Raw genomic sequence first — 14,172 nt, forward strand, 5'->3', positions numbered from 1 at the left:
AAGGATATAAAAGAAAAACTGGCCAATGATTTTAAAACTATAAAAAAAGAATTCACTGATGAGAACATCACCCTGAAAAAGAAAATTGAAGAAATGGAAAAGGAAGTTCAAAAATTAACTGGAGAGAATAATTCCCAAAAGGAAGAGCTAATCAAATGGAAAAGGAAACCCAAAACCTAATTGGGAAAATTGATCAGATGGAAAAGGAAACCCAAAACCTAACTGGGAAAATTGGTCGAATGGAAAAAGAAGTACAAAAATTAAATGGAGAAAATAGCTCCTTAAAGGGAAAAATTGGTCAGATGGAAAAGGAGATGGAAAAGCTAACTGAAGAAAACACTACGATGAAGATTAGAATTGGGCAAGTAGAAACTAATGACTCAATGAGGCAACAAGAATCAGTCAAACAAAATCTAAAGAATGAAAAGATAGAAGAAAATGTAAAATATTTAATTGGAAAAACAACTGACCTGGAAAATAGATCCAGGAGAGAAAATCTAAGAATTATTGGCCTGCCAGAAACCCATGATGAAGAAAAGAGTCTGGACAATATCTTCCAGGAAATCATCAAGGAAAACTGTCCAGAAGTACTAGACTCAGAGGGCAAAATAGTCATCGAAAGAATCCACCGTTCCCCTCCCGAAAGGGATCCCAAACTCAAAACCCCAAGAAATATAGTTGCCAAATTCCAGAGCTATCAAGTGAAGGAGAAAATACTACAAGCAGCCAGAAAGAAACAATTCAAATATCAAGGACACACAGTCAGGATCACACAGGACCTTGCAGCTTCTACATTAAAAGATCGAAAGAATTGGAACCCAATATTCCGTAAGGCAAAGGAGTTGGGACTTCAACCAAGGATCAACTACCCAGCAAAGTTCAGCATAACATTTCAGGCAAGGAGAAAGTCATTCAACGAAATAAGGGATTTCCAGAGCTTCCTGACCAAAACACCAGAACTCAATAGACAATTTGATCTTCAAATGCAGGTCTCCAGAGAATCATAAAAAGGTAAACAGAGGGGAAAAAACAAAAAAAAAAACTTGTTACTCAATTAGGGCAAACTGTTTACCTCCCTATAAGGGAAGATGATACCTGTTAATCTTGAGAACTGTGCAGCTATTATGATAAAAGGGATATATGTAGAGGGAACGGGCATAAAGTAAATGATGTCATGTCAAAAATATGATTTAAGCATGAGAAGGGAATGTAATAGGAGGTGTGGAAAGGGGGAAGCAGAAAATGGCAAATTATATCACAGGAAGAAGTACAAAACTATAGTAGAGGGAAGGAGGGGAGGGAGATGAGCATTTTTTGAGAGGTACTCTCATCTGATTTGTTTAAAGGAGGGAACAATAATCTTAAGTAGATAATCCTAACTAGCTATATAAGGTAGTAGGAGGGGAAGGGGGAAGAAAGGGGAGGGTGGCTAAAAGGGAGGAAAGAAGCAATAAGAGTAAAGGGAACTAAAAGGGAGGGGGGCTAAAAGAAGGAGGGGAAGGCTGCAGGAGGAGGGGGAGAAAAGTGAATACTATTGAGGAGGGGAAGGGAGACGGGAGAGTTAAAAGCACAAATGGTGGGAAAGAGGGTGGAGGGAAATACATAGATTGTAATCATAACTGTGAATGTGAATGGGATGAACTCTCCCATAAAACGGAGACGGATAGCAGAATGGATTAAAAGCCATAATCCAACAATATGCTGCTTACAAGAAACACATTTGAAACGGGGGGATACACATAGGATAAAGGTCAAAGGATGGAGCAGAATATATTGTGCCTCAGCTCATGTAAGAAAGGCAGGAGTAGCAATCCTAATCTCAGACAAAGCAAAAGCAGAAATAGATCTAATCAAAAGGGATAAGGATGGAAACTATATCCTACTAAAAGGCACCATAGACAATGAAGCAATATCATTACTAAAACATGTATGCTCCAAGTGGCATAGCATCCAGATTCTTAGAGGAGAGGTTGGGGGAGTTGAAGGAAGAAATTGACAGCAAAACTATACTAGTGGGGGACCTCAACCTCCCCCTCTCTGAACTAGATAAATCCAACCTCAAAATAAACAAGAAAGAGGTTAAGGAGGTAAATAAAACTCTGGATAAGGTAGATATGATAGATCTTTGGAGAAAATTAAATGGGAATAGAAAGGAATATACCTTTTTCTCAGTGGTACATGGAACATTTACAAAAATTGACCATGTACTAGGACATAAAAATCTCACAATCCAGTGCAGAAAGGTAGAGATAATCAATGCATCCTTTTCAGATCATAATGCATTAAAAATTACATGTAATAAAAGGCCATGGAAAGAGAAACCAAAAATCAATTGGAAACTAAATAATCTAATTCTAAAGAAGGATTGGGTTAAAGAAGAAATCATAGAAACAATCAACAACTTCATTCAAGAGAATGACAATAGTGAGACAACATACCAAAACTTATGGGACACTGCAAAAGCAGTTATTAGGGGAAGTTTTATATCTCTGAATGCTTACATAAATAAAATAGAGAAAGAGGAGATCAATGACTTAGGCTTGCAGTTGAAAAAGCTAGAAAAAGAACAAATTGAAAATCCCCAAGTAAATACCAAATTTGAAATACTGAAAACCAAAGGAGAGATTAATAAAATTGAAATTAAGAAAACTATTGAATTAATAAATAAAACCAATAGTTGGTTTTATGAAAAAACTAATAAAATTGATAAACCTTTGGTCAATCTGATTAAAAAAAAGAAAGAAGAAAACCAAATTACTAATATTAAAAATGAAAGGGGTGAACTCACCTCCAATGAGGAGGAAATTCAAACAATAATTAGAAACTACTTTGCCCAACTTTATGCCCACAAATTCGATAATCTAAACGAGATGGATGAATATTTTAAAAAATACACATTGCCCAGATTAACAGAAGAGGAAGTTGAATACTTAAACAACCCCATCTCAGAAAAAGAAATTGAACAAGCCATCAATGAACTCCCTAGGAAAAAAATCTCCAGGGCCAGATGGATTCACAAGTGAATTCTATCAAACATTTAAAGAACAGTTAATTCCAATACTACATACACTATTCTTGAAAACGGGGGAAGAAGGAGTCCTCCCAAATTCTTTCTATGATACAAATATGGTTTTGATACCCAAACCAGGAAGAGACAAAACAGAGAAAGAAAATTATAGACCAATTTCCCTAATGAACATAGATGCAAAAATTTTAAATAAGATTCTAGCAAAACGAATACAGCATCTTATCACGAGATTAATACATTATGATCAGGTAGGATTCATACCAGGACTACAGGGCTGGTTCAATATTAGGAAAACTATTAGCATTATCGATCACACCAACACCAAAGCTAACAAAAACCATGTGATTATCTCAATAGATGCAGAAAAAGCTTTTGACAAAATACAACATCCATTCCTACTAAAAACATTGGAGAATGTAGGAATGAAGGGAACTTTCCATAAAATAATAAGCAGTATCTATCTAAAACCTTCAGCAAGCATTATATGCAATGGGGATAAGCTAGATGCATTCCCAATAAGATCAGGGGTGAAACAAGGTTGTCCATTATCACCACTATTATTTAATATGGTACTAGAAATGTTAGCTGTAGCAATTAGACAAGATAAAGATATCCAAGGAATTAAAATAGCCAAAGATGATCTTGAAGAAATAATTTAACCTTTTTGAACCCCATTTCATTGTTTGTAAAGAGAAGATAAAAACTTTAATCCTGCCTTCCTCTTGTATTATTATGAGGTCCAAATGATACATTTATGGAAATACTTTGAAAAATGTAAAAAACTAAAAGATGATTTCTATCTACATAGCATTGAACTCTGATCTGTTGCCCTGACCACAGATTTCAAAAGGTTTGTTTTCCCTTACAGGGTAGATCAAAAGTCTCCCATTCTTCTTGAAGACCCAGTTTTGGGAGCCATTGCCAAGAAGCACAATCGAACTCCAGCCCAGGTTGCTCTCCGATACCAGATTCAACGAGGGGTGGTCGTCTTGGCAAAGAGCTTCACTGAAAAGCGCATCAAGGAGAACTTTGGGGTAAAGAGGCATGGGCAGAGTTGGTTTAAGCAGCTGCACAAATACTGGTGTTGGAGAATGGAAAATTGGAGAAAATGATGAAAAATAGAGAAGTCTGAAAACTGGTCATTAAGGAGATGATTTTTGAAGCGTGTAGTGGACTTCACTGATTCAGTCTAGTGAATAGAAATGTGACTTCACCCACATTCTCTGCTATTTTCAAAAGATCTCTAAGAAACTGCTTGTTCACTTCAGTTTTTGGAGGAGACAGTGTGTGTGGTTATGCCACACACACTTTGAAATAACTGCTTTGTATTTATTCTCATTATATCATGCAAATATATAATATAAAGAGAAATACAAAGTAGTTAAATACATAGTAGTAAGGGACGCAGAGCATTAGCAGTTAAGGGGATCAGGAAGAACTTCATAAAGAAGTTGGTACTTGAGATATACTAAAGGAAGAAAGGGATTCTGTGAGGCAGAGGTGAAGAGAGAGCACCTTTCAGGTATAGGGGATGGCCAGTACATAGGGGAAGAGAAGAGATACGGTGTTCTTTGTGAGCAACAAAGAGAAATATAGGTTGAGGCCAGATTATGGAGAAGTCTTTATTTTATCTTCAAGGTGATAAGGATTTTATTGAATAAGGAAATGACACAGTGAGATCTGCACTTAAGGTTAATCACTTTGTCAGCAATGAGGAGAATGAACTAAACTGGGGAGTGACTTGAAGGAAAGTGACCATTAATCCAGGTTAGAAATGATGATGGTAGCTGTCTGAGCAGACAGAGGAGATGAGATATAAGAGATGTTGAGGTTAAAAATCAAGATTTGGCCACTAATTATATTTGCGGGGTGAGATAAAGTGAGGGATTTAGGATAACACCAAGATTATGAACCTGGTAGACAGAAATTGGGAAATTTGAATCAGTATTATTTGGAGGGGAAATGATAATGATTTCTTTTTTGGACATACTAAATTTATGATATCTCAGATATTTAGTTTGAAATGTCTCCTTGGGAGATCTGATAAAAGTACACTCTGTCCCTCCTTGTCACCCCTCCTATTATTCTCCCTACCCTTCTGACTGCCTGAGAAGGCAGACATTAAATCCAGAACTTGTTTGTACTTTAAAATTGTTAACTTTTCTGTTTTAATTAGTCCTTCAGCTGAAGCATAATGGATTCTGCTCCAGCCCCTTCCCTTTACTGTGTGTGTATGCTTCAGATGTGTTTTTTGTAAACAGCATATTGTAGAATTCTTGTTTTTAATTCACTCTGCTGTCTGCTTCCATTTTATGGGTGAGTATAGCCCATTCACATTTATAGTTATGATTACTCTTTATTTTCTTCCATCCTATTTTCCCCTGTTCATCCTTCTCATTATTTTGCCCTGCCCCTCCTCACCAGTGTTTTGCTTCTGGCCACTGTTTCCCTCAATCTGTTCTCCCTTTCATCAGTTCCCCTGCTTGTCTTATCTGCCCTTCCCCCCTTCTGCTTTCCAATAAGGGAAGATAGATTTCTATATCCAACTGAGTTTGTATGTTATTCCCCCTTTAAGTCTCTTTCATGTGAGATAATTTATCCATTCTACTTCTCTTTCCTCTTCTCCCAATGCAATCCTCTTTTCCATCTCTCTTTTTCATGTCATGTCATCAAAATCAACTTATGCCCACACCCTCTCTTTCTCTGTACTCTCCTTCTAACTGGACTAATAGTGATAGAGTTCTTAAGAATTACAAATATCTTCTTCCCATGTGGGGATGTAAACAGTTTAACCTTATTGAATCCCTTATGTTTTTTTTCCTCTTTCCTTTTTGCCTTTTTATGTGTCTCTTCACTCTTGTATTTGAAAGTCGCATTTTCTGTTCAGCTCTGGTCTTTTTATCAGGAATGCTTGAAAGCTCTCTATTTCATTAAATATCAATTTTTCCCTTGAGGTTGATATGTTTATTTTTGTTAGGTAGGTGATTTTTGCTTGTGATACTGGTTCCTTTGCTTTCTGGTATATCATGTTCCTTCAGTCCTTTAATGTAGAAGTTGCTAAATCCTGTATAATCCTGACTTGGCTCCATAGTATTTCAGTTGTTTCTTTCTGGCTGCTTGAAGTATTATCCTTTATCTGGGAATTCTGGCATTTGGCTATAATATTCCTGGGAGTTTTCACTTGGGATCTCTTTCAGCAGGTGATGGATGTATTCTTTTAAGTTCCATTTTACCTTCTGGTTCTAGGATATTAGGGCAGTTTTCCTTGAAAATTTCTTGAAAGATGATGTTCACGATCTCTCTCTGTTTCTGTTTCTCTATGTCTCTGTCTCTCTTTTATCATAGTTTCAGTTGCTTTTAATTATCTCTCTTGGATCTGTTTTCTAGGTCAGTTATTTTTCCAATGAGACATTTCACATTTTCTTCTATTTTTTCATTTTGTTTGATTCATCACTTGTCATGGAATTGTTAGCTTGCACTTTCCTAATTACAATTTTTAAGCAATTATCTCCTTCAGCGAGCTTTTGTACCTCCTTTTCCATTTGGCCAATCTTTTTTTTAGAATTTATTTTTTATTTCAAAAATAAATTTATTTATTTTTGGTTTTCAAGATTCACTTCCACAAAATTTTGAATTTCAAAGTTTCTCCCCATCTTCCCCTCACTTTCCTCCAGGGCAGCATGTATTCTGATTATCCTTTCCTCCAATGTGCCCTCCATTCTATCACCCTCCCCTCCTTCTCTCATGCCCTTCCCTTCTATTTTCTATATGGCAAGATAGATTTCTATACCCCATTGCTTATATATCTTATTTCCTAATTGCATGTCAAACAGTTTTCAACATTCATTTTCAAAGATTTGAGTTCCACATTCTCTCTCTTCCTCCCTCCCTATGCACCATCATTGAGAAGGCAATCATTTCAATATATATTATACATGAGTAGTGATGCAAAACCCTTCCAGAAGACTAACTATATTTCCCTGTGTCCTGTCCTACCTCTCATTTATTCTATTCTCCCTTTTGATCTGTCCTTTTACGAAAGTGTTTGCTTCCAATTACCCCTTCCCCCAATCTACTGTCGTTTGTGTTATCCCCTGTCTCTTATTTCCTTCCTCCCTGCTTTCCTGTAGGGTAAGATAAACTTCTGTACCCAATTGAGTATGTATGTTTTCCTTCCTGAAGCCAAATCCAATGAGAAGAAAGCTCACTTATTCCCTCTCTCATCTTCCCCCTCTTCTCCTCTACTGTAAAAGCTCTTTTTTGCTTCTTTTATGTGAGATGATTTACTACATTCTACCTCTCCTTTTCTCTTTCTCCTAGTACATTCTTCTCAACCCTTAATTTCTTTTTTTAGATATCATCCTTTCATGTTCTGCTCATCCTGTGCTGTTCTCTCTCTCTCTCTCTCTCTCTCTCTCTCTCTCTCTCTCTCTCTCTCTCTCTCTCTCTATGTCTGTATGTGTGTGTGTATGTATATATATATATACATACACACATACATACTCTTACACACATACACATGCAAATATATACATACACACACACACACACACACACACACACACACACATGCACATTCCTTCTAACTACCCTAATACTGAGAAAGGTCTCATGAGTTCCAAATATCATCTTTCTATGTAGGAATGTAAACAGTTCAACTTCAATATGTCTTTTATTTTTTCTCTTTCCTATTACCCTTTGCATGCTTCTCTTGCTTCTTATATTTGAATGTCAAATTTTCTATTCATCTCTGGTCTTTTCAAGAAGAATACTTGGGAGTCCTCTATTTCATTGAAGTTCCATTTTTTCCCTTAAGTATTATACTCAGTTTTGCTTGGTAGGTGATTCTTAGTTTAAATCCTATCTCCTGTGACCTTTGGAATATCATATTCCAAGCCCTCTGGTCTCTTATTGTAGAATCTACTAAATCTTGTGTAATCCTGATTGTGTTTCCACAGTATTTGAATTGGTTCTTTCAGGCTACTTGTATTATTTTGTCCTTGAGCTGGGAACTCTGGATTTTGGCTACAACATTCCTAGGAAGTTTCTTTTTGGGATCTCTCTCAGGAGGTGATTGGTGGATTCTATCCATTACTATTTTACCCTCTGGCTCTAGAATATCATGGCAATTTTCCTTGATAATTTCTTGAGGGATGATGTCTAGGTCCTTTTTTTATCATGACTTTCAAGTGGTTCAATAATTTTTAAATTATGTTTCTTGGATCTATTTTCCCAGTCAGTTGTTTTTCCAATGAGACATTTCATGTTTTATTCTATTTTTTCATTCTTTTGGTTCTGTTTTACAATTTCTTGGTTTCTCATAAACTCATTAGATTTCATTTGCTCCATTCTAATTTTTAGATAATTATTTTCCTCAGTGAACTTTTGAACCTCATTTTTCTTTTGGGTCATTTTTCTTTTTACAGCATTCTTCTCCTCATTGGCTTTTTGGACCTCTTCTGCCATTTGACTTAATGTAATTTTAAAGGTGTTAAAATTTTCCTCAGCTTTTTTTGAGGTTTCCTTTAGCAAGTCATTGACTTGTTTTCATGATTTTCTTACATCCCTCTTATTTCTCTTCCCAGTTTTTCCTCTAGTTCTCTTACTTGATTTTCAAAATCGTTTTTGAGCTTTCCCATGACCTGAGACCAATTTGTATTTGTTGTCTTCTTCTGGATGTATATGTTGATCCTCCTTGTCCCCAATGACATAAGAAAATGCCTCTTCATTGAGAAGGTAAAAATCTATAATCTATTTCTTTTCTCTACACCTCATTTACTCATTTTCCCAGCCAGTTACTTGACTTTTGAGCTCTTTGTTACGTGGAGGAATCCTGAAGTAGCCTCAACTTTAGCAGTGACTGCTGCCACCCTAGGGCCAGGGACGGGCTGGGGCCAGTACTATGGGTAGGGTTGGACCACACTTCCCTCTCAATCAGGTGAGAGACCCTTCTTACTGACCATCAAAGCTGTCTTTGACATTACTGGATTGAGAGGTCTGGAAATCATAGCAACTGCCTGTGACTCAATGCCCCAAGACCTGCTTTCACTCTGTCCATGCAGGCACTGCCCATGCTGAACTGCACTCTACTCCTAGCCCAGTGTGACTGACCCTTCCTGTCGACCTTCTAGAGCATCTTGGACTGGAAATTTGCTTTAGTCTTTCATTTTGTGGCTTCTGCTACTCTAGAATTTGTTTAGAGTCTTTTTTTATAGGTTTTTTGAGGTGTTTGGGGGTAGATCAAGTAGGTCCTTGCTTTTAGTCTGGTATCTTGACTCTGACCCCTTGGCTAGTCCTTTTCAAGAAGCTGTTTTCTCCAGTGAATTTTTGTACGTATTTTTGTATTTTCTGTGCTCCCTTCACCAAACTATTGACTCTTTTTTCATTATTCTTTTGCATCACTCCCCTTACTTTCCCCAGTTTTTCTTCTGCCTCTCTTAGTTAACTGTTACAAACCTTTTAAAGGTCTTCCAGACGTTTTTTTTGGATGTCACAGGAGTGCTTTTTGGTCTTCAGACCAATTTCAGATTTTTTCTTTGAAGCTTTGCATGTAGATGCTGTAAGATGATGGTCTTTTTCTGAGTTTGTGTTTTAACCTTCCCTGTCCCCATAGCATCTTTCAATGGTCAGGTTATTTATTCATTTATTGCTAATTTCCCAGTCTTGTGACTTGAAGTTGGACTCTGTTCCTAGGGTGGAGGGAGTACTTTTTCAAGCTTCTTGTGCTCGAAGAGAGGGACCTCACCACTGGTCTACTGTTCTGGGCATGTGAGGTCTCTCAGCTGCCTGCTGGTCAGGGCTGTGGGACCTGGCCTCTTGCCTCTGGCCTGCTGTGCCAGCCAGGACCACTAACTTGCACCTGGGCTCAGGATCTTACTGCTGGCTTGATTGGATGCTGCCTGCATTGGACTGTGCTCCACTTTCATCTGTGAGACAAACCTCTTCTGCTGACTTTCCAAGTTGTATTGGTCTGGAAATTTTTATCACTCCATCCTTTCTTTTTTTCTGGTGCTCTAGAATTCATTTTGAGGTATTATTTTATAGCTGTTTGGAGGTGAATTTGGGAGAATTCGGATGAGTTCCTAACTTGCTCTATTATTTTCTGTTTTAATTAGTTCTAAAGCTAATTTATATAAAGTGATAGATCCTAAATGTTGTTTCTTTGCTAAATTATCTTCTCTAGGGAGCACAAAGAAGACAAACAGAGCTTTGATGTTGCTACTTGATGAAGAAGAAGGGAACTGGGCAGAGGGAATAGAGCTTTTCAGCCTGAATTTTACTAGGAGAACCTGTTTGTGGGCATGGTATCTATATGAGAAGGAATCTTAATGATTTTAAAATATTTTATAAATTTTTCAAGTTGTGTGACAACTCACATGAGTGGAGATGTCATGTTCCAACCTGCTAACACCTTCAAAACCAGAACAAAGGAGTTAAAGCAATAGCATTAGGGAATAGAGAAGTAACACGTATAAGGATGCTTGAGGCGCATTTACTTCTCACACTGTGGAAGTGTTGACTAAGGCAATGGTTCTCAACTTTTTTGTTCTGTAAACCCTTTCCAATAGCAACAAAAAATGTGTTGTGAACCACCAGGGTAATTTAATATACTGTTTATAGTATTGTTTTAGACTTACTTAGTAAGTGCTTAACATACCAGTGATATATTTTATACAAAAGCTCCAAATTAAAATTTACATTTTATAATTATAAAAAATAAATGTTATTCTACCCTTAATTATGAAAACTCTGAATACAAAATAAAACTTTAATTAAAATTATGAATGTTATGAGAGAAATACTCTAAGAACTAAAAAAAGCATTCCAGTAAGACCTCATATTCTTCCAGTTATCTGCAAGACTTCATATTAAAGTTATTTTCACCAACTTTGTTGAATATAACTAACATAATCAAATAAGTTAGCATTTGGAATATGTTTAACATAATATAATAATCATATATAAACTTAGTTTTGATATAGGTCTATTATATTTGAACAGAACTTTGCAATATTTAACTCAACAACAGATAGACAGTCTTAAAATTGTTTCTACATGAAATTTTTTTCTGTATTTTAAGTTAAAATAAGAATAAAGTGAAAACGCTTGCTTCCATAATGTAGTGGAAAATGGTAGGAGAATTTTATAAGCTATCTTGTTGAAATATGAAAGTTCATTTAAAATTTTTAACCACCCTACCAATTGATAGAAATAAGCAGATAGTTAAGATATAAAAGATGAACTTTTCTACTGGCTAATAAGAAGCATTGTATTACATGATAAATGTACATAAGGTGCAATTACATATATTACTTCATTTTAAAACAATTTTTATAGTTACATTAATCTTTGTAAGGAGAGAATCTCTTCTGATACACCTTTATTCTTCTCTGTCACACCCTCAAAGAAACTACTGAAACACTGACAAATGTTGACAACCAGTTCATTTAAACTGAAGAATAATATCATAAGTGGAGGATATAGTTAAGTCAGAAAACTGCCTTAACATTGCAGTGAGAAACACCATAAGGTTTGTTTCTCCTGAATGCTTGGGATAGTCCATGATGGTTTCAAGATGGCTTGTAAGTGATGATGGATTTCAGACGGCTTGACATTTATTTGCACTGCAAGAATGCAAATGCAAAAAGAATGCATCTTGGTCATGTCATTATACCACTGATGAGATAGGCTTACATGGTAACAGAGGGGAAAGAAGGAGCTCTTTGGTGTACAAAATGCAAATGACAGAATGTCCATGCATATGATCACCTATTGGGAATCTGTTTGCCCTCAAACTTTTCACTTTTGTGGCCATGGCTATTTGGAAACAATTTGATAACAGGTTGAGAAACTTCAAGAACATATTGCACTAAATCAGAAGTGGTCAGTTTGCTATAGTAGCCACACAGAATTCATTGTGTGCTTGATGATTTTGAATTTTTTCAGAAACAAACCTATATGGTTTCAAACATACATGTGCTTGGTATCTCAGGGGAAAAATGTATTTGCAACAAATTTTGTGTAATTATTTGCTATGTAAAGCAGAATTGAAAAATTTTAAACATGAACTTGTTGGATGAATGTACTGAATAAGGGATTTGTGAACAGCTAAATGGAAACTTCTAGATTAAGGGGAAGTCTACAATTCTAAAAGGAGGTGTTAGGAAAGGAAAGTTCCACCCTCAAGAAGACTGGAGCTATCAAGTGGGAGTAGCTAGTTTTCACCTAGCTTAAACACCTCCAACACCAGAACAGAGTTACCAAAGTCTCAGTGGAGAGTGTGACTGATTGAATCATTCAACTTGCCTATTCCTTTCTGAGGTGCTATAAGCAGATCCTAGTTATAATATTTTTTCTTCTCTGGCAGGCTTTTGAGTTCCAGTTGACTCCAGAAGAAATGAAAGTCATCGATGGCATTAACAAAAACCTTCGCTACCTGACCCTTTCAATGTGAGTGTTTACTCTTAGTGTCTTACTTTCTATCTCAGAGGTCTGTGACTTCAGGGATATGGGGCAGCACTTTAGAGAGTCCTTTTTCAAGTCCTTCACAGAGAAGTTATAAATCTACCAAGTATAATGTTTCATAATGCTCATCAAATCTCCTCTTCCTTTTATCTGAGGCAGGACTCTGTACCTCCCTTATGCACTTGTTCTGGGTCAGATCTGAAAAACCATTTCAGTAACTGAGGCTCCAGGATAAAAGTTTCTGCAACTTCAGTCATTTGTCTTCCCTCAAACGTGGCTGTTCAGTTCTCCATGTAGTTCTCCTATGTCTCTTTTGATAGTTTAATAGAAAAAAATATTTTTTCATACATGGATTTTAATAATTTTTTGGTGCAAACAGGTTTTCTTCTTCTACTTTCAGTAACTGAACTTCTTCCATACAAACAGAGCAGTACCTTATGTCATAAACTTAGGTTCTAATTATGTCTCTGATGCTAGTTTAGTAGCTATGAGACAAAAAGAGCAAGTCCCTTATCCTCTCTGAATCTCAGTTTCTTAGAACATCTGGAAAAAGCAAGATTTGGATTAGATGATCTTTAAGGACCCCAAATTAGTCCTGAGAGGTGCCCTACCTAGGACCTATATTCTGTGAAGATGAGCAATAAATAGAGCAGCATTCTCTAATGTTACCGTGGAAGGGTGGAGTCACAGGCATTCAAGAATAGATGAAGAAAAGTAAGTGTGACCTCCTCCAAACTCATTTCCTCATGGATTCTTGTACTCCTCCATCATTCCTCAGGAAGTGAAGTTCAGAGAAGCCTCTCCCCTGTTCCCGTGACTGCTTTTATTGTCATTAGGTGGCTGGTCCTATGTTAGCCTAAGGATATTGGGAAATTATAGAAACACAATCTTTAAAGTAAACATGGTACATATCTTAGGACTTTCTCTGTTTTAACTCTGAAACTTTGTTTTTCATTTCTAAATTGGACTCATTATCTTTCTTCCATACTGCCCACACCCAGACTTCCCCTATCACTGTAAATGGCACTGCTATCTTCCCAGCCGCAAGGCTTAGAGCACAGGTGCTATCCTTGACTCCTCTCTATCTCTCACCCCATCCCTTCTCATATTGAATCTGTTATCAAGGCCTATTGATTTCACCCTTGTAGCGTCTTTTGAATATGCTGTATTCTTTCTTCTGATACTGCCACTACTGTGGTGCAGGCCCTCTTTACCTCATATGTGCACTATTGCAACAGGTTTTGGGTGAGTCAGCCTAACTTAAATCTCTCCCCATTCTCATTCATTCTCCATTAAGCCACCTAACAAAGACCACCTAACAAACCCTAAATGCACTCCCTGTTATTTCCAGAAAGAAATATACTATTCCTTGTTTGGCATTTAGAGTCCCTCATAACCACCCCTCCCCCACCTTTCCAATCTTCTCACACTTTACTCCTTGCCACGTACTCTTCAATCTGGTAACACCAGCCGCCTTGTTATTTATGAACAAGACACACCATCTTACAGCTCTGGGTGGTTTCTCTGGCTCTCTTCCATTCTTGGAATAGTCTCTCCCTCACCTCTGTCTCCTGGCTTTGTGGCTTTATTCAAGTGCCAACTTTAATTCTACTTTTACGAGAAGCCTCTCCCAACACTTCTGAAATCTAATGCCTTCCTTCTTTTGATTATTTCCTGTA

The 14,172-nt window shown here is 36.8% G+C and overlaps 1 protein-coding gene across 1 annotated transcript in view; it reads left to right on the forward strand.

The window, feature by feature from the left end:
• Window positions 1-14,172, forward strand: part of LOC140533856 (aldo-keto reductase family 1 member C1-like) — a 30,444-nt gene that overhangs the window by 14,062 nt on the left and 2,210 nt on the right. The window contains exons 7-8 of the mRNA XM_072654180.1: window positions 3,897-4,062; window positions 12,396-12,478. Of these exons, the coding sequence (XP_072510281.1) occupies window positions 3,897-4,062; window positions 12,396-12,478 (249 nt within the window). The remainder of the gene's footprint in view (window positions 1-3,896; window positions 4,063-12,395; window positions 12,479-14,172) is intronic.

This window comes from Notamacropus eugenii, chromosome 3 (assembly GCF_028372415.1).
Source record: "Notamacropus eugenii isolate mMacEug1 chromosome 3, mMacEug1.pri_v2, whole genome shotgun sequence".
NCBI lineage: Eukaryota > Metazoa > Chordata > Mammalia > Diprotodontia > Macropodidae > Notamacropus > Notamacropus eugenii.